We start from the raw sequence: 23,054 nt of genomic DNA, 5'->3' as shown, positions 1-23,054 counted from the left end.
CTGCAATGCTTGTCCTTCAAGGGAAAATGGCAGCATTTATTTGTTCTGTTTGAAAAAAGTTATTTTTATTTTTTTAAACAGTCATTTGGCTGGTGGCACCAGATACCCAGCAGTATATCACTGTCCAGAGTCTAATCTAGTGCTCCATGCCCTTCAGTCTCTACGCAGGTCCTAAAATGTATTAGCAGTTGTGCCAAACGCACACAAACAGGCAATTCGCGCTCTATAAATCGACTCCCCCTCTGCGAGTCATTGGAAAAACAGGACAAACAACAGATTAAATACACTGCAATGCGCCTTATTAGCATGGGTGAACTGAGTGGCCCTGTTAGTCAAGACCTATCAGACTATGGTCTCCTCTTTAGCCATACAACCCTGAATCTCTGGCCCTATGCATCAGGATCCACTTCTACTGGCAAGCCATGGTGTTGAAAGGCCATCCCCAAATTCTTCCAACATTAACTTATTTGCGTACCAATTGAATTTGAAACATTCTTGGGTGCGTTTTTTGTTGTTGTTGTTGTTGTTGCATGCGCCAGTACAAAACCCCCTTTCAGTTAACCCACTAGCCCAGATTCTTGCAAGCCATCCCGAAATCAGAATCACATGACATACCATTCCACACACATTCCAGAGAAGGAGAAGATCTATACCCCTCTGTTCTCACACTGTTCCTTTATTTCATGATGCATGTACAGGTCTGAAACTCCACGTTTAAAAAAAAAACAGACATCCTCTCCTCTGTATAAAGCGGAAGATTAAAAATCCTCCATTAATGCAAGAAGCTGAGGCATCTGACTTGTTACATTTCGACAACATTTCCACTCTGATACACACTGGACGGTCTGTGCAATCACTCCCCCACAAACACACACCCAAGCACAAGGCAGACATACTCCAACATTTCCAGATGAGGTGCATGTACCTCGTAATATTATGGAGTAGAAATGTATTTTACATTTTTTTTTTTTCACTTCTCAGACTTTGACATTACATTTGTGACGTTGTATAGATGAGACCCAGGATTGCATCCACTGTGTCAAAATAGAAGCACGGACCATAAACCATTACATAACACATACATTATGTTTAGAGGCTTACACTGTCTTCACTGGCCTCAGATGCATTGGCTTTTGGCTGATTGTTTCCCAGCTGGACCCTGTTGGCATCGCAACAGATGTAAAATACATTTATTGAGTATATACTAACAACCCTCACACACGCAAACAAGATCACACACATGCAGCAGTACAAAATGACTGCTAATTTATCCTACTGTAAGTGCATTAGCCAGGTCACCTATCCCATTGACCTACAAATTACTTACACATGGGGTATTTCCGCACGTCTCCCTAGTAAATCCGAACTCGGGCATTCAGTATCATTCATTTGCAGAAATCCCATGAGAAATCGAGAGCTTGGGACTATAACGATCTATTTGTTAAAATATAATTCTGAGATAATTGGCTTTAAAAGTTCCGAACCTGCATTGGTTTGAATGGCGTTAGCAATGTTATCTTGCACTCTTTTGAACTTAACATAAATTGGGGTATTTAAAGTACTGTATAGGTAGAGAACATTGAACAGAACAAGGCTATGTCAATAACTCAATTTTGTCAAAAATGCAGATAGAACCGGATAAATCGAAAGCTCTCTTTAGGTTTGACATAATAAATGTTGATATGCAGATAAATGTGTACTTTGTCTCATCAAATGCCCAAAGAGAAATGCTCAAAGCATTTGCCGTTATTAAGTCTTCCATATAGATTCTAAATCACACACATAAATAAGTTACAAAACCATCATGACAGACCAATCAACAAAAGTGCTACTCTGGCATGGTAAGACACATTATGAATGCCATTAGAGATCGTTACAAATCAGGCCCATTAAGTCATGGGCCACTTCTGCCAGCAGGTTGGTGGAGGGATTCAGATAAATACCAAGCCCACATTTTGATTGGGCCAAACAGTTCTTAATTTCTCGTTTTTCTCATATGGCCTCCTTGTTAATGCATTACGCAAGGCCCTGAAATGCAAAGGTATTCTGGGACTGTCCGACCCCTGAATCAGGTGTGTTCCAGGCTCACCAGGGGTGTGTTGTGCCCCCTCTGTGACACTTTTGTCCCTCGGGTTGGCGGGGGCCCGTTGACGTAGCTCAGGGCCAGTTGGAAGGAGAGAGCCAGGGAGTTGGAGCGGTGGCACTCTGGGTCCATGAGGAGTGCTATAGGCAAGACCAGCAGGGCTAGGAACACAGCCAGCAGGACGACCAGGAACACTGGGCTCCTCAGAGTCTTTAGTACCCACACGGCCCCCAGGGGCCAAAAGCGGAACTGTGTTTGTCTTTTAGGGCACTCATCTGGCCTACAGGAGAAGCGTGGATAGAAGGAGCGTGATTATAATTCTAAGTCTCAGCATTGTTTAAGTCCGGGGTTGTTATTGACCTTGGGGACTGGGAGTGTGTGCTGTTTTTAATGTCAATAAATCACATGGAGGAGTGAGATTTGCTATCTGTCTAATTGGTATTGATTGGAATATCAAATGTGAAATGTCACGACAGGTATTTGCAGCGTTGGTATTATATATAGACACACTCAAATACACTTATAAGTAAAAACTATGATAGTACTGTAATATAAATTGAACCAAAGCATTGAATATTAAAACATATAGGCTGCGTTTACGCAGGCAGACTAATTCAGATTTTTTTGCCCAATTATTGGCAAAAGATCTGATTGGTCAAAATATAAACAATTGGGCAAAAGATCAGAATTGGTTTGCCTGTTTAAAGGCAGCCATAGTTTCCACGTGAATAAGACTTTACTCACCGTTGCTCACTATGGACCACCTCCCATGAGGCATTGCAGTGTGGCTCTTCCTCTGGAGACTGGCAGAGAAAGAGGAATGAACAGAGAGAGGGATTGTGTACACACGCACACACAGCTAACCCGACAGGGGATGCATTCATTGTGGCCTCTGCACTGTAGGCCTAGCTATACAACTTTTTACAAGGCAGCTGGCAAAGATACTATTATTTTTTTATTTATTTTTACTTCTACTGTGATCTGCATACAACCTGTCATCTTCAGTACATTGCTGTACATTTTGAAGACAACAGGTGAATTAACTTGATCTTACAAGCTGCCATTAACTGTTACGGCAATAATAAATCATGTGATACTGTTACCTGTGGGTTTAATTGAAGTCTTATAAGCCATCCTATCAGACTTGAGCTGGAGGTCACATGACTGTAAGGTGTAGGGGGTCAAACACAGCTCCTGGGGGCGTGTCTGAACGGGGATGTACCTGTACCTGGCACAGGCTAGACTCATTCTACATGACAGTGTTTATATGCAACAAAGGCCAATTGTAAATCAAAAGAGACTCATAGATGCGGCCCAATAAGGTTGCCACACACACACACACTCTCATGGGACCAACCCATCAGCCCCTTGTCCGACGATCTCTCTCTATCCCCTCACTGGGTTTTGACTAACGCTCGTGGCCTATGGTGTGTCTGGTCTTTATGCGCTCGCCTGCAATTACGACAGACATTAAAAAGCCAGTTAACGCCAGAGCTCTCCTCCGTCCCTGTAAAGCAGCCAATTAAGCCTCGAGCGCAGAGACATTAAAGGAGCCCCTTTGAAATGGAAATGGGTCCTCCGCAAGGTTTGAGGCTTTGTAGTGAAATCAGGCTTTCCATCAGCACAGCGATTCACTTTCTTACGGACGTGTCCCCCTCTGACAAACAGAATGCTTTAATCAGGCTGGGCTTCAGACAGCTTAATTAGAAAGAAAAAAGACCCCTCTCCCAAAAAAACGGAAGGGGAAATATTCCTGGGCGGTTTCTGTTTTGGTGACACTTAAAAAACATAGCCTCTGCTACGCCGATGCATTTATAAATCACCATCTTATTGATTTGTTTACGGGAAAGACGAGGTATAAAATAGACACTTTGTAGGCGATGTGACACACCCAAAATAGCGGGCAATGAATTTAAAGCTGCATGCAACAAGATTCACATGATTCAATGAATATTTACTTTTTTTGCGGTTTCACCAGTGTTAAATTCTCCATGCATTTTTTGCAAATAATGCATGGGAAAGTCAATTCCTAGAGTTCTTCGCAGTAAAAGTGAGCCTTTTCCAACATACAGGTCTGCATATAACCAAACACCTTTGCGTGCATGTCTCACTGTACAGTACACTCTCCTCTCTGGACCACAAGCAGAACCTAATCAGCGTGGAAGGTCAGGAGTCTCGTGGAGGCTCCAGGGTACACTTCTCTGCCATTCCAGAAAGCTAGAGGATGCTCATGGGATGCAATATGTTGCTCAATGAAAGGTACTGTTGCTAGCACCTCATTCCTCCAACTTCACTCGGTTCAGACTGCGCCGTCTGTTCTTTTTTTGGGTGTGTGCCAAGTTGAATGTCCTCAAAGGATCAGAGGGTTTCTGTCTAAGACAGTGTTTTCACTCTAATTTGGAGGCGATATTATGGTTCGGGGGGGGGGGCACTGGATCAGTCTGTTAAAAGGCTTAGGAGTTTTACTGGGTTTAAGGTGTACCTTCCAAGTACTGTCGGTCTGGACAACCTTGGAGCAGGCTCTGTGCTGTTGGACCGAGGGGGTTTTAGAGGGGACGGTGTGTCCGTGCGTCTGTCCCAGCCAGGCGCTGATGCGGTCAGGGTCAAAGCTCACAGGCTACTGGGAGGGTCCATCGGGCATGGAGGTCGTCCAGTGGCCAGAGAGTAGAGGTTTGCCATCTCTGACACTCTGGATTATGGGAGGTGAGAACACCACTTGGCCTGCATACTCAAACCTCCTCTCCGGCCTCTGGAAACACCAGCCACAAGTGAGGATAGATAGTTCATTCCAGGTCAAATTGACACAAACATTTCATTGAGATTTTTGGTTTTAATATGCAAAAACCCTGACGGGTCTTTGTAGTCTTTATATTTCTGGCTTAAATCAGATGCTAAAATCATACCTACATTTCTGCATCTTCCACTATAAAATCCAATGGGTTTGGTTATGAGTTCAACACAATCAGTATTATTAGTCACACCAGCAAAACAAAGCTTCTCTGTACTGACACCGATGATAATGGAAGTATTGGCTTTAGGCTTAACTAAAAAAAAAGCTATGTTAGCTTTTTCCTCACATACACATACTCCACCCCTCTTGTACACACAATAACTCCTTGTTAATCGAAGTGAAGAACAACATTGTGTGTCATCATTTCAATGGATCATTATTTGTTTCACACATACTTCAGTATTCACTGTCCAATGCATTATTCAAATTCCTTTGCCAGTTGAACACAAGTTTACATTCCTGATAATATTGCAAAAACATGTTGACCTGCGTGTGCCTCTGAGCCTAAGGGAACAGTGGTCGAGCGAAGAGCCAAAATAAAGATCAGTAGGAGGAGCTTGGTCTACTCACCATTTCCTCTGCTGCTCTGTCATTTATATCAGACTGAGAGCCTATGTAGCTGAGGTAACTCCGCCTCTTTACACCATCTCTGGCCAATGGCTTTTCTCGATCTGTTTGAATGAAGCACACCTCAAATCTGGTGCCAAGCCTCACCGACACATATCGAAAACAATGACAGCGTTAATCATTTAGAAATGATCTCATGGCACCCCAATGGAACAATAGAACAAGTGGATTATTCTATCGGCGTCATTAACCTTTCTTTAAATCGCCTACCTGTGTTGGCGCTGAAATATGACAAGTCGGCGTTGGATTGGGAGACGGGGCCCCCGATGTCGACGGAGGGGTCCCACTCCAGCACCATGTGGTCCATGTTGGGGGGGGTTCTGCTGGTCTGGGGCGCTGCTCTTCTCAAACACACCATCCTGCTCCAACAGGACCTCAGACGGACAGCCGGAGTCAGAGGCTTGAGTCAGTACACAGTCATCCTCAAACACCTGACAAAGGAAAGATAGAGGGAGAGAGAAAGATAGAGGGAGGGAGAAAGATAGAGGGAGGGAGAGGGAGGAAGGATAGGGAGAGGGAGGAAAGATAGAGGGAGGGAGAGGGAGGAAAGATGGAGGGAGAGGGACGAAGGATAGGGAGAGGGAGGAAAGAGGGAGGGAGAGGGAGGAAGGCTGAAGGGAGAGGGAGGAAGGCTGAAGGGAGAGGGAGGAAAGGAGGACATATAAATGGAAGAGAACTACTACAGGATGCTATAAAAACACACTAAATGGTAGAGTTGTTCTCAGTTTGGCCTGGAACAGCATGGGCATATTCCACAACCCCAAATCCCCTCTCCTTCCTTCACTAGCTTCCTTTGACCCATATAGGCCTTTCAGAACTGTGGACAGAAGCTTAGGAGAAGAAATCGTGCAGAAAAGCAGGGCCTTAGAGTGGCTGGTGCAGTTAAAGATACAGGTTAAGCGTAGCCTACCAGTCTCATGCTGAGCAGGCGTGTGTGCAGACAGCCCACTCCCTCAAATATGTGGGCAGAGTAGAGCAGCAGCTCCTGCAGCCCTGCCTCGATGTCTTGGGTGTCCTCTGGCTCGCTCTTCTGGATCAGCGCCTCGCTCCGCTCCAGGAGACCGTTCAGACGCCCTGCAGTCTCCCCCACCGCCTCCTGGAAGCTCTGAGGCCAAACACACACACAGCACATCAGGGAGGAGACATTTACTACGGGAAGGGCCGTAAGAATTGGTACTGGAATCAGGTAGAAGCATATCAGGCACGTCCGGGACAGTTCATGGGAATCACAGATAAATGACCAGGTAAAGCAGATGCAAAATGTTGTTAGGCGAAAGTGAGGACCACTGATTGCGTGGTCAGATTACTTGGCTGGTCAGTCCTGTCCAGTACAGTCCTAGGCCATGTCCTTTACCTGCAGCTCCCACATCTTGTCACAGGTGTCCCATCCAGAGAAGTGTTCCACCTCGGTCAGCCTAAGGTCCATGTCAGCAAGCCACACAGCCATCTCCTCCCGCTGGCCCTCAAACTCCTCCCGCTGGGACACACGGTGCTAGGGGAGGGGCAGGAGGAGACGGGGTAGGAAAGAGAGCACGTGAAGCGAGGGGAGGGGAAATATAACATTGTATGCCAAGAGAGGTGGAGGTATAGCTATATAGATACAGAATAATAGTCTAGTCCAATGCTGGCATCTGAATTCATTTGGGAGGAATCAGATGTAGCTCAAAAAAGAAAATGTCCCCCTGCCTTAGACATCTGTGTGATGAAGGAAGGGGTATCTTGCACCTCTTACCTTGAGTCTGCGGCAAACACTCTCAATGGTCCCATGTAGGCGGTCCCAGCGTTGACCACAGTCCCTGGCCATGCCCAACAGGCGTGACCGCATGGCCCCATCAAAGAGCCTGGTCAGGGTCCTGTTCCTAAGAGTCAGACTGTCCAGCTGCACCAGTTGAGCCCCAGCCTGGGTCCTCAGGCTCTGGGAGGGGAGAGCACAACAACTGGGGGTTTAGATTGAACAGTAGAGAGATACTCGTTCTATTATACAGGTGAACGAAACAGTTCTGAAATAACATCTCTATTAAACCTGTAATAACAAGGACAGTGTCTCTACGCAATGACTGAGGACATAAACACCAACATGGGGCTGTAGATGGCCATTAGATGGTCTGATCTGGTCTCCTACCTCAACCTTCTCAAGCTCCTCCTTGGCAGTGACAAAGAACACATGGGCAGATCTGGGGGAGTCGGCAGCCTTCTCCGCCAATCGGAGCCAATTGCTGAGAGATGAATGAGATGAATGAACTCATGCCATAGCACCCATTTTCTTTCCAACCTTTGTGAGATACATAAACAAACAAAGGCCAGACTGGTAAATGGAAAAGCACATTAATTAGGGTAGTGTGGTTCACTGCAGTTGATCAATATAATCTACTATCCATTAATTAACTGTCCACATTAATTAGGACGTAATCCTTCAATCAGCAAATACACTTGAGAAAACCCCATTGAGGTCAGAAGAGAAGACAAATGTGTTGAGTTGGGAAACACTCACTGGACACATCCATCCAGAGATGGGCTTCCATCTTGGATCAAGCAGGTTCCCAGTGGCAGACAGTCTTGGGGCTCCTCATTGAGCTCTAGTAGAGGCAAGAAGTGGTATTCGGAAAGTAGGGGCTCAGTGTGTTGTAGGATCAGGTCCAATCCCAAGGGGCTGTTCATAGACTTGGTAAGCGACTCGACGTTCATCCTCTTCCGACATTATGTCACTTCTTGTGGTGCAGGGACAATGGTATCCATGACTACCGACTGGGAGTGGCACCCCCACAGGCATCTTGGGCTCCACTTGTCACCTGGATGGCTCCACCTGTTTGGCGTGCGAAAGTGTCACTGCATTACAACACTCCGAAATGAGGTGACAATTAACACATACTTCCAAATGAATTGCGTTGAGTGTATTTTTCACAGTAACATAATGTCTATAGTATGTTATCAGATGGAACCTACATGCTTTCAATGCACCCAGTAAAGGTGCCATCTTTGAAAAAACTATTGTAAAAGGGGGGGGGGGGTCTTTGAGTACACTCAGTGTTGGGTGAGTACCTGAGTTCACCCTGATGGGTTATTCATATAAGTCATTACAAATAGAGTTCTGAATGACTGCCCAGGAATTGAGAGAGACAGCGCAGATGGCGAGTAGCTGAATGCCTCTCCCAAAGTGAGGCAAGTACCCGAATGGCCAAGCGGTTATTTTCTGGGCCATCTAATCGTTTTGCAGTAGCAATCCCTCTTATGAATTATGACTCAGCAGTTCCACACTTCAGACCATTCTAAAGGGGGTTAGGAGCTGAAAACAGAACGTTTTCACATTACGGACTGTTGAATAGGAAATGATAACAGTAGAGTAGTCTTTTGGTCCCATCGATATTGACATTATCCATTGCTGCCTACCTTTAGAAAAATCCTACAACAAAAGATGAGGATGTGTAATGAAACTCGTCTGAAACATGCACTTGTCTGATCCCGTCTGTTCAATCCTGGTTGTTTGTCTGTCATCTCTACAGTAGAGTTTCTCTCTTTCCTCCTTTCTCTCGCTTTTTTTCAGTGACTGGACAGCACATTGGGCAGCACACGTGACTGCACACTGGGCAGCACACTGGGCAGCACACTGGGCAGCACACTGGGCAGCACACTGGGCAGCACACTGGGCAGCACACTGGGCAGCACACTGGACAGCACACTGGACAGCACACTGGGCAGCACACTGGGCAGCACACTGGGCAGCACACTGGACAGCACACTGGACAGCACATTGGACAGCACACTGGGCAGCAGCCTGTCAGATAACGTTTCAGTGTGGGCACAGGTTTGAGGCGGTCAGATCTTTGATAAACTGAAAAGATCAGCAAAAAGACTAATGTTTATCTAAATACCATTTAGAGCAGCGGCATTCAATTTTGGGGTTTTGACCCCTAGTAGGGTCGGGGGGGACTTCAGTGGGGTCGCCAAAAACTAAACAAAGATTTTGTATGGGACAATATACAAACGTTTTTGAGAAAGATAATATTTGTATTTATTGTTTTTTTTTCATTTTGATGTAATGAATTGAAGGTTATTTTTTTGATGCAGTCATTCCTTAAAAAGTAATTCCATGTTGCCGTGCTTCAGTGCGGAAGGCATGTCGTTATGTGAAAAGGAATGACAGCTCCTTCCTGGGTAAGTAGAACAGTGTGGAGGATGTTTCCAATACACATCACTGGAAAGCTACAATCCCACCTGTGAGAGTCCATCGGCCCAACTATCTATACTTAATATTCCTTTAGTATCCCTCCTGAGGAACATTCAGGATTGCAGAAGTTCTTGAGTCAACGCACAGATTTCACAATCAAGTTGGAACTCTTGGCAAACGTCTTTATGTCGTTCTCGGTTGGTTCATTTGTGTGGCACAATGCCGCGAGATACTTTCCATTTCAGCCAATCTCTGAGAGTGACATGCCCACAGCTCTAATGACTAAACTGAAGTCCATAGGTCACAGCGACTGCCAAGATAAACTTTATGCAGGGCAGATGTGAGGCCAGGCTGTCGGTGGAGTCTGATAACTGTATCACACATGATGATAGCAGTTAAAAGGACCACATCAAAAAAAGGGGATGATTTTATCACCCCCAATGTAATTAGTGCTTATCTCATGGAGACAGCAAACAGGGGGCACTAGGTTCACATGGTTACCATGGCATTATGCCAACCCAATCTGCTCACATTACTAGTGTTGTCAATCAAAAGTCCCGTAAACAACTTAATTGAGATGCCCTGGAGACTCAAAACTTCACAACAAGTTAACACAGGAGTGTTCTTTTCCATGGCAGTTTTTAATTTATTTTTAATGCAGAGTTAAATACAAATCCCGACAGTGGAAGTAGCCTGTAGGCTCTTTAAGAATTCCCTCAGCCTTGGAGGCTGATAAATCACTTCACACTTGTGCCCAGAAGAGTTATGAGGGCACCACTCTGGCCCTGGCAGAAGAAAATGCCAAATAGATTTCCCCCGGTCCCTTACCTGCTGAATGCGCCATGGAAGGTCGGCTACTCTGCTACCAGGGGCCTATTGTTAATCATCGGCAAGTCAACGAACCCCTCTGGGCTAATGTCACACTTGATAATCCAGCACAGCAGACGGACTTCTGCAGCACCGACCGGCCTGAGATTGACCTCTGCCCTTAGACTAATGAGACAGGGAATAACAGTACCAACAAGACACAGATTTATCAACAGCCATCTTCTCCTCTTCATATTCCGATAGAAGAGAAAGCAGGGCTTTCAAAATGGCTGCTAGCCAGCCATTAGTTAAATATGAATAACATGAAACGTCCTTTTCTTTTTACTCATGAGAGCAGCGTCAGTCAGATCTCAACATTCATAAGCGCGTGTGGCTGACTGCTCCATCACAAGAGGGCACGGAGTCACTGCATTGGACCTCGAGGCGATGGAGTTGAAAATCGAAAGCAGTTTTATTACTGTTAGGGGAGCTCACCCAATAATGGAACCTGCAGATGTCACAGCTTCGAAAGGGCACTCGTGTAATTTCTGCGTGCTGGGACGGAGAGAGAGAGAGGGTTGGGTAGGTTTCAGTCCCCCCTAGACAGCACAAAGGACAGGGGGCTTCACTGGCTGCAGGTGATGATACTGTCCCAATAGGCTACTTCTCAATGACAGTACATTTACTCTGTTAAACCTTGCTCTTTAGAGTATGGCAAAGGCCAGCAGTGTATATAGTATAGTGCAGTCCAAAGAGACTGGATATCAAGTCACCATTTCAGCACAGATTAGTGCAACTACTTGCCCATGAATACATGAATAGGGATATGACAAGTAAACTAATGCCAGCTTACGCCCACAATGTGCATGCGTCATTTTGCTGTCGGGGTAGGGGTGGAGCAAAGCAGGTGCATCTTGGTAGTTTTCCATAACAATACCCGCATTTGAATAAGTGAGACGGAGCTGAATGAAGCCAAACAGTGAAAGTGCTTGTCTGCTATGGAAGAAAAAACAAAAACTCTCCGGCTCAGACAAAAGGTGAGCTGCTGACGTCGTCAGCCATTTATGGCCCGGACGAGCCCTGCTGCTGTACGAGACAAACGAAAAATAATGACATCGTCAACACAGCCATTAAAGTGTGATTGGCCAGTTGACATTTCCTTGCCTTGATGGATGCTTCGTCAACTGACACCAGTAGCATCCTGGATCCACCTGACGGACAGGCTGGGAGCGGGAACATTACCAGGGAAAAGAGGATCGTTAACCTATGGAGTCAGTCTGCTATTCAGTCCTTGACAGAACGTATTAACTGTCATTTGCCTAACGTTGACTCAACCTCCAGCTCACGTACTCCTGGCTACATGCTCTAGCAGGCCTGGGCAAATCCAGTCCTCGCGTGCCTGATTGGTGTCACTTTTCCTCCATCCCGAGCAAACGCACCTGATTTAAACTAATTGCATTTAACTGAAGATCATGATTAGTTGATTATTGGAGTCGGGTGTGTTAGCTGGGGCAAAAGTGTGACACCAATCAGACCCCCTGAGGACTGGAGTTGCCCAGGCCTGCGTCTAGTGGGACAGCGTCCGGGTACAATAATTGGCAATTGCATCCCTTTAGCCGTCTGATTTGCGGTGGACACTAAACATTTATAGGCAGCTGGGACAAGTCATTCTTTGTCTGGGTGTGGGAAGGCAGCTCCTCTCCTCATGGTGAAAAAAACAAACAGTTATTGGTATGCAGGTCCAATGCCTGGAGCAGAGGCTCAGGGCTGAACAGACCGAGGCACCACACCACTGCATGAATCACATTTATCTGTCTGGATAGTATTAGATGGGCTCTACAGCACCTCCAGTGACCACAGAGTTGGTCTTGCTCAACAAACCTTAACTTCAGCATTTTTTAGTCCTTGCCAACTAGTTCAGTATTTCGACAACTCTGAGGGCAAATGCAATCCGATCAAAGGTACCAGGCACAGTACGCAAAATTAAACAAATAGCAAGCACACAGAGAATTGTGAAAAGTGACAACCGTGCATGTCACCATAGCTGAAATAATGACATCTTTACAAAACACCTACATCTACTCTCATCCCAACATTTACCGTGCCTATTGACACATCCACAGTGCCCGTCTATGTTTTGCAGCGTGCCTGCCCACTCCTTTCTATGCCACAACGCGGGCAGAGTCAGGAGCAGCAGCCGTGGGGGACATCTGTGTTTCCAGTGACAGGTTGGTGGCACAGCCAGCGAGGAGGAGAGAAAAATGGAGCGTGGCTTCACGTCTTCTGCTGCTCCCTACCCATCCCCCTCAAACTCTCTGTGCTCCCGAGACTGCGGCCATTGTGTCGGGAGCACAAAAGACTCAAAGTGAACAAATGTGCCTTTCTGCTGTCCGGATGGAGTGCGAAAGACAGGCCAGGGACACCTGATCTATCCCACTTTCTGCACAGAGATAGAGGCAGCCAGGGAGAGAATATCCCCCAATCAGTCACCCCGAACTGATCCAAGATCAGAACACTTAACACGGTCAGTTGTGCGGGAGAAACGGAGCAGGTCCGGGCCGGGAGAGAGATCTGGTGACCCTGGATGGAAACTTTCTTTCACCATTAACTAGGTTGTTCCTAAATTGAGGGAGACAGAGAAAGAAATGGCAGAGACAAAATGGAGGGCAAAGCAGAAGTGAGAGAGAAGAGAAACAGATTGAAAGGCCAAGAGGGACAGATAGGAGAAATCATGATAGAGTGAGTGAGTTGTGTACTGTAGTATCGAGACAACACTCTGGCAAGATGTGTGCCGCAAGTCTCTGGGACAATGCCCTCAGTGACTGAAAGACAAATATTACTTTCTACCACTACTGCACTCTAATAAAAACATGGGTAAACATCAAATACACTACAAAAGCTCTCATCTTTCATTGACTGCTAGAATTACCAAGCATTTCTTACTAATATTAACTAAAAAGGTGTGTTTGGAATACAATGCTACGTTGGTGAAATCCGACTAGATGTTTCCAACAGCAATACCTCAGTCTGTAGATTTCAAGTGTCTGTATAGTGTATACAGGCCTAAAGTAGGTGATGAGTACAAGACAACAAGGACAGAAAACAGAGGAATGATGTGAACACAAAGGAATAAGAGGCTGGGAACAGGCAGAGATTGTGTGGCCAAGTACACTTTAGGTTACACAGATTATCCTTGGTGTCAGATACACCCCTTATTAAAGAGATTATATCTAAAATGTAGTGCTTGATCAGGCATGGGAAACTGGTGCTCTGGATATCGTGGCTATGCTATTGCTAAGAGAAAGAGGGGAAAAAAACAATCACAAAGAGAGCCCAGCACTGTGGAGTACAATGGCTTTGTGGGGATCATCTTTGTCCAAATGCAGAACACATTCCTCCATTAGTGACCGCACCTCTCTTTAGGGTGAGCATCATGCATCCACACACAATGGAGTATACATGTATATAGGACAGGGGAATGGAACTCAATTCTTAGAGGGTTGGGAGCCCTCCCTCAATTAAACTCAGTGGCTTACAATGTTCCTTGTGTCATACAATTCCTATATTCAACGTTATCAGGGGAAATGAACAGAATTAAATGTGTTTGGCTAAATAACTAAGAGAGCAAGCTAATGAATGTAACGGAAATTGACTGGAATGAAAGCCAACACACACACACAACCTTTTGGGAAACAATTTAGAGGCCTGCAATGGAAGTCTGCAAGCGGGGCATTGACGGACAGATAGACAGACTTAATCAAAACGGATGTCTGGATGGAATCAAAAAATAATCACAACATTGAAAAGTTCCTGTTACACAATAAATGTTGCTTATAGGAGACCATCAGGTAAATAAATCTGACCCTTAATCCAGTTCAGAAATCCTTTTCCTGTCCATTTTCCCTCTCAGCTCTTCATAGTGGGCTTGGAGAGATACTCTACTGCCAGATGCTCTTCTTGAGGACCTGAGCCCCCGAAGAGGGGACATTGTGTGACTACGATTTATAATCCTGAATGATGAGAGGGTATCATATCAATACCGACATGAGAAAGGCCTGCGATTCTCATTCTGATTATTGTCCTCACACCCTTTATCTCTGGTCAGGGATAGTAAAAGTAGGTAGTTATCCAAGATATCCGGATTCATGACTGCTCACAAACTCATGAGTTGGGTTTCACAGCCTGTTGTCAGCCTTCTTGATCCAAGGCCTGGCACTTGTCCAAGGGATGTTGCTGACTGATTCAGTAGTTAATTAGCTGACACCAAGTTCTTCTGGTCAAGCACTGCTCAAAAGAGCAGAATCATTTGATCTAATTACTGGTCACTGATGAAAAAAAGGACTGTTAAAGGGCTGTGAAGATACACTGTCATTCCCATTAGGTTCAGTCATTGGCATTACTGGGTTTTTAGACATCGGCCCTCAAAAGTTAAGTGCATTTTGTTGTGTAAAAGTGCTTTCTAGCTTGTGGAAAAGAACACCATTTGTCAGTGAAACGTAGACGGCTGAGGAGCATTTGGTTCCAATAGGAGTTGTAGGTGCAGCAGTAAGGCTATTGATGCCACACCCTTCAAAAGAAATAACCTCAAGGCACGACAGGGAATCCACCTGTAACAATGAGTCATGCATACTGTATAACACAGCTGCCAGACATACAGTAACCGGTTCCTGTTGAAAACAATTTACGTGGAAATGGCACTTTAGGCCTACAAGTTGGTACTTCCGGAGATAAACACCTCCCATGTTCTTGGATACAGTAATAACATTGACGAAATGTTGAATGTTTTGTTAATGACTCACTTTGTTGTCTCTCGACAAAACAAAACTTGAATGAAATAACATGTACTTTTATATTTTAATAGGCCTGCTCGAAAATGTACGCTGTGTTGACGTCAAAATCATCAATAGCATTGAGACTGGGAAATAAACAGGTAACTTGCGATTCTGCTTGGTCCGGATTCACAGGCGGGATTCATGCAAGTTGGGAGGTCTTGACACTTGGGAGCCCCATTTCGCTCGATGCCTAAATATGATAAACACCTACTCGAAATTCGGAAGGAATATGTGCACGTTTGAATCATCAGCCATAGGATGTTATTTGTGAGGTTTATCCGCTTTCTCTGGTTAAACGTAATCACTATTGGAAGAGCACGCCGTTGTTTAGAATGTACCCGGTGACTTGACCTGTCACAGGTAGTTTGAAACCACACCCCTCAAACGCATACAGTACTCACCTGCGTTAAACTTCCGTCTACCTAAATGTGTCACGTACTCACAATTCTCACCTAAAAATCCGTTCTTTAATCACTTAAAGATGCAGTGGACAATTAAATTGAAGATTATTTTAATTATGTTAAAAATTAAAAATATAATATCTTCATCAAAGGTTATTTCGAGAGTGTAATAAAAAAAACATCTATGAGATGTCTGGATCATTTGAAATAACTGCAAATGTTTATATGAATTATACAGGCTGTGTGCATGGCTCATCTGCCCCCTGTATGTTATTATTCAAATTAAGGCATATTGTAGGCCAGTTACATAAGGATGGCATAAAAAGAAGTTGAAGGGAATTGCATCAGATATTCATTCTAAACTGCAGTCACTGTATACTCATATGAGTATACTATCATTTTCACCCCAGTTGTCTTGAACACAGAGAATATCAGGCCTCCAGAAATAGTGGATTGACTAATATAAAGAAGTGACTCATAAACCCTGTGGTTTAGAGTAGACCCTGTGGCTTTAGGGGACAGTGAAAGAAGATGGGATCTATACAGATTCAGGGTGCATTGTAATTGTATCTGTGTCATAATAGAAGGCACAGCAGATTAACTCACACTGTACTAATAGGCAGCCCCTCCCCCCTCCCCAAGGAGACCCTTTGTTGTTGATTACAGTGAAACAAAGGAGAGGCATCAGCAAGGCAAACTTTTTAAAATGTTTGTATTTAACTAGGCAAGTCAGACAAATTCTTAACGGGCAAATTGTGTGCCTCCCTATGGGACTCCCTATCACAGCCGGTTGTGATACAACCTGGATTCAAACCAGGGTGTCTGTAGTGACGCCACTAGCACCGAGATGCAGTGTCTTAGACCGCTGTGCCACTCTGGAGCCCTTTACCCCACTGTAGTCACATATACAAGGTACAGAGCCTCAGTGTGGAGCGAGACACAGCACAAGGGAGAGAGAGAGAGAGAGAGAGAGAGAGAGAGAGAGAGAGAGAGAGAGAGAGAGAGAGAGAGAGAGAGGGAGAGAGAGAGAGATTCAGGCTTTCACATCAGAATCTGAGATGATGGCTTCACTCTCTCAGCTCATGTCTTAGAGGGGGCTCAGTCAGACGATTTTCGTTTGTGCTTCAGCAGGAACAGGGGGAGTGAGTGAGAGAGATTATATGCTTACCGTGTTCCCGCTCTCCAACCGAAGCTAACGTCAAATCTCTTTTTTAAAAAGGGGAGGGGGGAGATGGGGGAAGGGACGAGGCGTGCGAGATAACTCAGTGAGCACGTCTGAATGGATTACCCACTCTGCTAATTATGAACAAAAAACACTGTAATTATGCATCAGAGTGGTTTTACTCTCCGTCCTCTCTGTTTTAATTATGCATTGGAGTGGGAAGGGAAGTGGGCTCTCCAATTGGCCTTTCCGGGGTAGCAAAAAAGCACAGAGCCACTGAGGCGGAAAGGTGAGGCTTCATTTCATTTCGACAGGGTGCAGGGATGAGGTTCGTCATCAGAGCTCCACAGACCGAATGGCATGGCATCTCAGTAGTCAGTAGAGAGGAAGGTTAAAGCCCTGACTGGATAATCTTTCTACCTGATTTGAGACAGAAGGAAGAAACCTAGTCTTCTGTGGTCAACTTAATGAATTCCATTGAGATATGTTGTGTACAGATAGTATCAGGAACTGGACACTGCGTTGCCTCGGGTGACATGGCATACATTATATAGGGTGGGAGCAAGGTTGGTAGTCAATGGCAGAGTAGATGGGACACTCATTTCCCTTCCAGCGGATCCCTTCCATTTACGGAGAGCCCTCCCAGGAGGGCACAAAATGTCCGTCCCTGGTCTGGCCTATTAACCTAGCATGAAATGGTGCCCCTATTCTGTTGATGTTTATGCTAATTGGGCTCTCCAATGTAAGTCACAGCCTTATCTTTGTGACTGACTTTGTCTGGTGCCTTTGTTAGACTTAGCACATCTATAGGAGTTCTCTAAAGCATGGAATGTTATGTAATGGCTGTGGAATTATTATAATTTTGGGGCATGTGTATTGCCTCCTACTGCCCATAGCTTGCACTACACAAGACAGATAGTCTTTGATCATCTTTGATAAGTCAAATCATTATGTAAGTGGTCTGGCAAATTGAGCTGCTTTTCAATGCATACTTGATGCGATATTCATATAATATTCACATTCCTTGTATGGTGACGAATTGAAGATAAATTATGATTAAGTCATCGGCATTGATTTGTAGAGCTCAAAACATGAGACAAATACTATCATTACTGAGCCATTACATATATATAAATAAAGGTAAATAAATATATTACCTGTGTGAGACACAATTTACAGAATGTAAGCTATTCGTCAGGCATTACGATTGTTTTCAAGGTCCAAGTCACATCATCGCAATAACCCCAAGTGGCTATAATTTCCACAAATTAAACCCAATTGTAAACACAAAAAAGTATCTCTGTTACATGAACCCTCCCTCCTTATTGTAGAGTTTCGTACTCCCATTGGAAAAAGCTGCAGTTGTCAGCTCCGGTCTTCATCTCAGACAAGAGTAAACATTTTAGCATTACACTTAGTGGGAGCAAGGCAGGTAGAAGCCTTGGTTAGCATCCTAGCTGATTGAATCTTAGAGGAGTCAATGATTAAAAAAAACATGTCAATGCTGCTCTTTGTCAGGGAGGAATGCTGATGCTGACCAGTGATGTTTCTCAATTTGCCACACAAACAGACTATGTATGACTGATAGATTGGTGCAGAGGCATGTCGTCGGGAAGAAAGACTCCCTGTATTTTGATTATTCAGTTTAACGAGATTGACCCTGATGGTAGCATATTGCACAATGAGCACATTTTATTTCTGTATTTCATGTAGGTCGTCTTTATGAGAATTAGGTAATTTCTGGGTTAAAGCCCAAAACTCTAGAATAGTAAACATTCAGTGCATGTAGACAGGGAAGCTGAGTGATGACGTGAGTCTTGTTAAGGGAATGTTTGTCCAAATCATTCACAGCCGGCAGAGGAAAAATATTTTTCTCAGAGGTTGAGCCTTGAAACTACAGTATTCATTCGGTAGTAATAATGAATCCTTGTAGCACAGGCCTGACATTCTTTCTCCTGTCTGGCTGTGTTTCTGTAATGATGTCAGGTTTCACATGCAAGGATGTCATATGCTTTTCTTTCACAGTATGTCAAATGTTACATTGTAGGATACTGCAATTGGCAAGACAATGTAAACACATACATTACTATGTTAACCATATAATCCCATTCATTAAACATTAAACTGCCACTGGGAGACAGATCACTTCATTCAAGTTGTTTTGTTTTATACATACTCTTCCATTTAGAGTTCATTGTTACATCTAGTTAATGCAGAGTTAACATCAAAGAGCCAGCTATGGTCTGGTTTCTAATCTCCCTCATTGATGTCCAATTGAGTTTCTTTACATTGACGTTGGATCACAGAGTGTAGGATGATTGATCTGTACACTAGTCCCTTTTGAGTCCTGTCAGTTACTGTCAGCATTTGCAAGTCTAACATGCCTGAGATGACACCTCTTTGATCTAAAACATGGATTTACATATAACCTACACAGATCATGTGCCATCTAAATATCATATGGCTACTTGTGTCGTAACTATTATCCAGGGTCGCAGTTATTGGTCATTATTGGCCAGGTCGCAGTTGTAAATGAGAACTTGTTCTCAACTGGCCTACCTAGTTAAATAAATAAAGGTGAAATAAAAATTATAATTCTAAAAACTTTCTTTGAACATGAAACCCCCTTTGGTCAAAGGTCTAAATGGCCATACATAATGTATTCCAAAAGGTACAGTATGATTAAAAATATATATTTCCCAAATATTATTATTATTGATACTAATATATAGTATGCCCTCATGATTATGGGGATGCACTGCCTTCGATAGACAAAAGTAATCATATGTTAGTCTATTAGACAGATATGAACAGCGTACATAAAAAACTCAATAAATATTAACCTATATTCGGTTATTTTACGTGGGGATTTACAAAGCATATCTGATTGGCTCCGGTAATTGACTGGAATGGAGTAGGTTAAGCGCATTACTCTTGATCCGTTCAGTGCGTAAACAGTGACATGTGCCGTCTCACACCACGGATCGAAAATGTTTCAAACACGACAATTGTGACATTAACTATTTCACAAACGTTGTTCGTGAATTGGATTCGGGTGCTAGTATCAGTCGTTGATGGTTTCGTTGTCTCGTTGTGAAGTATTTAGGCTTTGTTCAATAAATTGTGCTCGTGCCCTACTTAAGCCTCTAATGATCAAAGTAAACGCACATATTTTGAGTCTTTAGGAAAAGGGCTCCACCAGCTGGTTACAAAGACAATAGCAGCATATATCAGACAAAGATCTTACATAACTGGGTTATTTATTTGATTTTTTAATTATGTTATTTCACCTTTATTTAACCAGTTAGGCCAGTTGAGAACAAGTTCTCATTTACAACTGCGACCTGGCCAAGATAAAGCAAAGCAGTGCGACAAAAACAACAACACAGAGTTACACATAAACAAATGTACAGTCAATAATACAATAGAAAAATCTATGTACAGTGTGTGCAAATGTAGAAGAGTAGGGAGGTAAAGGCAATAAAAAGGCCATGGAGGCGAAATAATTACAATTTAGCATTAACACTGGAATGATAGATGTGCAGATGATGATGTGCAAGTAGAGATACTGGGATGCAAAAGAGCAAGAGGATAAGTAACAATACGGGGATGAGGTAGTTGGGTGTTCTATTTACAGGCTGTGTACAGTTATTGGCTGGCTGTGTACAGTTATTCAGAGTTATGAATGACTATGTCTACACAAGGCTGCTGTGAATGCTCACAAAATAATTTCGACGTTGAAAATGGACGTCTGTGTAGCCCACATATACGAAAGATCATAAGACTCACTCATGCAAATGTCTTGTGTAAAATCCTAATTTGAGCCAGTTTGATACAGCAGGAAAACAATCATGCAGCAACAGGAAATGTGAATTATTATGTGGACTATAATTAATAGACATTGTTGTTGGAGTTGATCCAATTTTCGTAAGGGAAAATCAAGTATGACATTTCAAAGTGAAAATGACAAACTTCAGAAGCCTTTTAAACCTCAAATACACTACAAGTTAGACATGTTCTGCATTGCAGGAAGGTTCTCCTGCAACAGGGTGATACAATTAACATCCTATTATATCCCAGAGCGCGTAAAACCCATAAATCTATGCGTAAAACAAACAGTAAAGGCCTCTTTTTCTCCGAAGTCTCTGTAGTGCGTAGTGACACCTAAATGCACGGTAAATAACGTAGCCTATGATTTAATTCGATAGCACATCTGTCATTATGTAAAATGTTACATTGTAGGATACTGCAATTGGCAAGACAATGTAAACACATACATTACTATGTTAACCATATAATCCCATTCATTAAACATTAAACTGCCACTGGGAGACAGATCACTTCATTCAAGTTTTTATTTATTCATACATACTCTTCCAATTAGAGTTCATTGTTACATCTAGTTAATCCAGAGTTAACATCAAAGAGCCAGCTATGGTCTGGTTTCTAATCTCCCTCATTGATGTCCAATTGAGTTTCTTTACATTGACGTTGGATCACAGAGAGTAGTCTGACACCATTTTAACAGAAATGCTTGACATGTTTGTCCACGTATAATCACAGAAGCACCATAAAGCACCATAAGGTTAGTATCATCCGTTTCGACCGTACTATCTAATCAGTCAAAAAACACTAATTACAACCAATCACTGCATATATTACTTTGATTCGAGGACATCAAAGTCATTATCCTTTGAACCAAATATGTATATGTTATTTTATGATTAATCTGCGTGGACCGTTTGAAATGGACATCTTCAAAAAAGGTAAAGCCATTATGGGCCATTAGGCATTTTCTTTAATACAAAAAGGGATGTAAATGGCATAATAATGAGGGGTTACATTTGACAATTTATCTTGTTTTTGAACTGTCAATGGATGAGTATATAATCTGGGGTTGATCATAAGACTGCACATTTGAAGGAGGACAGTGTCCCTGGTTGGAGAGGTGAGACAAAAAAGTAGCCCTGAGCACGTACCTAACTGTTTTAGAGGGACTTTTACCCCTGAGCATGGATACGAACAACATTTCAAACTTCAGCATTGAACGCATTTTAGGCACTGAAGTGGGACCTTCTTATACATCTGGAGCCGAATCTTCACAACATTTTGCATGTTTGTCTGGCACCTTCCACCATGGACACTCAAATGCACATAATGAAAACTGGAAATATGGTATGCCTAGGGATTTGACAACCGCACACATGCTGCAGGTTCCGACCATATCACACACGTTTGATTCTAGTAGCAGTTACCTTAGTTATGGATCATTTCATTGTCATCATGCAGATATAAATCTGTGTCCTACTGCAACTCAACACAGAGTTTTCAACGATGAAAGAGGTGAGATAGTGTTACATTTGATTATGTCACTACATAGACTGTATGTTGAGGCCACAAAGTATTGAACTGAGGTGCTACATTGTTACAAAGTATTAGGCCTACCATTTTCTTCTTCTCTTTGCTTGCTTTTGACTGCTTAATCATGTTTTTTTGAAATATTTTTTAAAATCTCAGGGTCTCAGCCTCTGTGCACTTACTTGAACCAAGGTGGAAACCAAATAAATCGTGGCAGAATGCGCACAGTGTTCACGGACAGCCAGACCAAACAACTGGATCAGCTGTTCGAACAAACGAATTACCCCGGCGTCGAGGGACGGGCTGAACTAGCCAGGAACATGGGCCTCACGGAGGAAAGTGTTAGGGTAAGAGAAGGATACGTTTGCTTTTAGAAAAGTGGTTGTGTAACTGTTTAAGTTACAAGTTATTTTCTGGACTTGACATCATTTGTTCCATTTCTCTAGGTATGGTTCAAAAACCGTCGTGCGCGCCGAAAGAGGCAGAAGAGCGGCACCAAGGCCGAATCCCCAGACCTGGCTACTTTGAAAAGAGACCAGCCAACAGTCTACGACAAGCGCAGCTTCCAGGGAAACAGCTTCTCATGATTCCTCTGATGATAACAAGAACATATGATTTCTTTACACTAATTTATGTTCACTTGAGTTCATACGCCTTTAGGCCCACTCACAACGCGTAAATATCCCCAGATAGCAATTCATCGGTGGGCATTTCATGTAAAAACTAAATGTAATTGTTAGACCTGCAATAAATGCACATTTGAGCAATTACAGTAAGTGTCTGAGTGATTTATCTCTAAAGTTGTTTGAACAAAAGCAAGCAACAGCA

The 23,054-nt window shown here is 43.5% G+C and overlaps 1 protein-coding gene and 1 long non-coding RNA gene across 4 annotated transcripts; one reads left to right on the top strand and one right to left on the bottom strand.

The window, feature by feature from the left end:
* Window positions 1-656: 656 nt before the first annotated feature.
* On the bottom strand, window positions 657-6,044 carry LOC112266787. Of its 3 annotated transcripts, none has more exons than XR_006078802.1 (4): window positions 5,712-6,044; window positions 3,187-5,545; window positions 2,828-2,886; window positions 657-2,363 (listed from the first exon to the last, which is right to left on the bottom strand). It is a non-coding gene; the product is annotated as an uncharacterized LOC112266787 (long non-coding RNA). The 3 variants fall into 3 exon arrangements; XR_002955996.2 differs by having other exon boundaries at window positions 2,828-4,832; window positions 5,445-5,545; XR_002955995.2 differs by having other exon boundaries at window positions 2,828-5,545.
* A 16,345-nt stretch (window positions 6,045-22,389) lies between these two features.
* On the top strand, window positions 22,390-22,964 carry LOC121839191 (homeobox protein goosecoid-like). Its single transcript, XM_042296604.1, has 2 exons — window positions 22,390-22,573; window positions 22,673-22,964. The coding sequence occupies exons 1-2, from the start codon at window positions 22,445-22,447 to the stop codon at window positions 22,811-22,813; spliced, it is 270 nt and encodes an 89-aa protein (XP_042152538.1). The 5' UTR covers window positions 22,390-22,444; the 3' UTR covers window positions 22,814-22,964.
* The last annotated feature ends 90 nt before the right edge of the window (window positions 22,965-23,054 follow it).

The sequence above is a fragment of the Oncorhynchus tshawytscha genome, linkage group LG14, assembly GCF_018296145.1.
Source record: "Oncorhynchus tshawytscha isolate Ot180627B linkage group LG14, Otsh_v2.0, whole genome shotgun sequence".
Classification (NCBI taxonomy): domain Eukaryota; kingdom Metazoa; phylum Chordata; class Actinopteri; order Salmoniformes; family Salmonidae; genus Oncorhynchus; species Oncorhynchus tshawytscha.
This window is presented reverse-complemented; position numbering and strand designations above follow the sequence as displayed.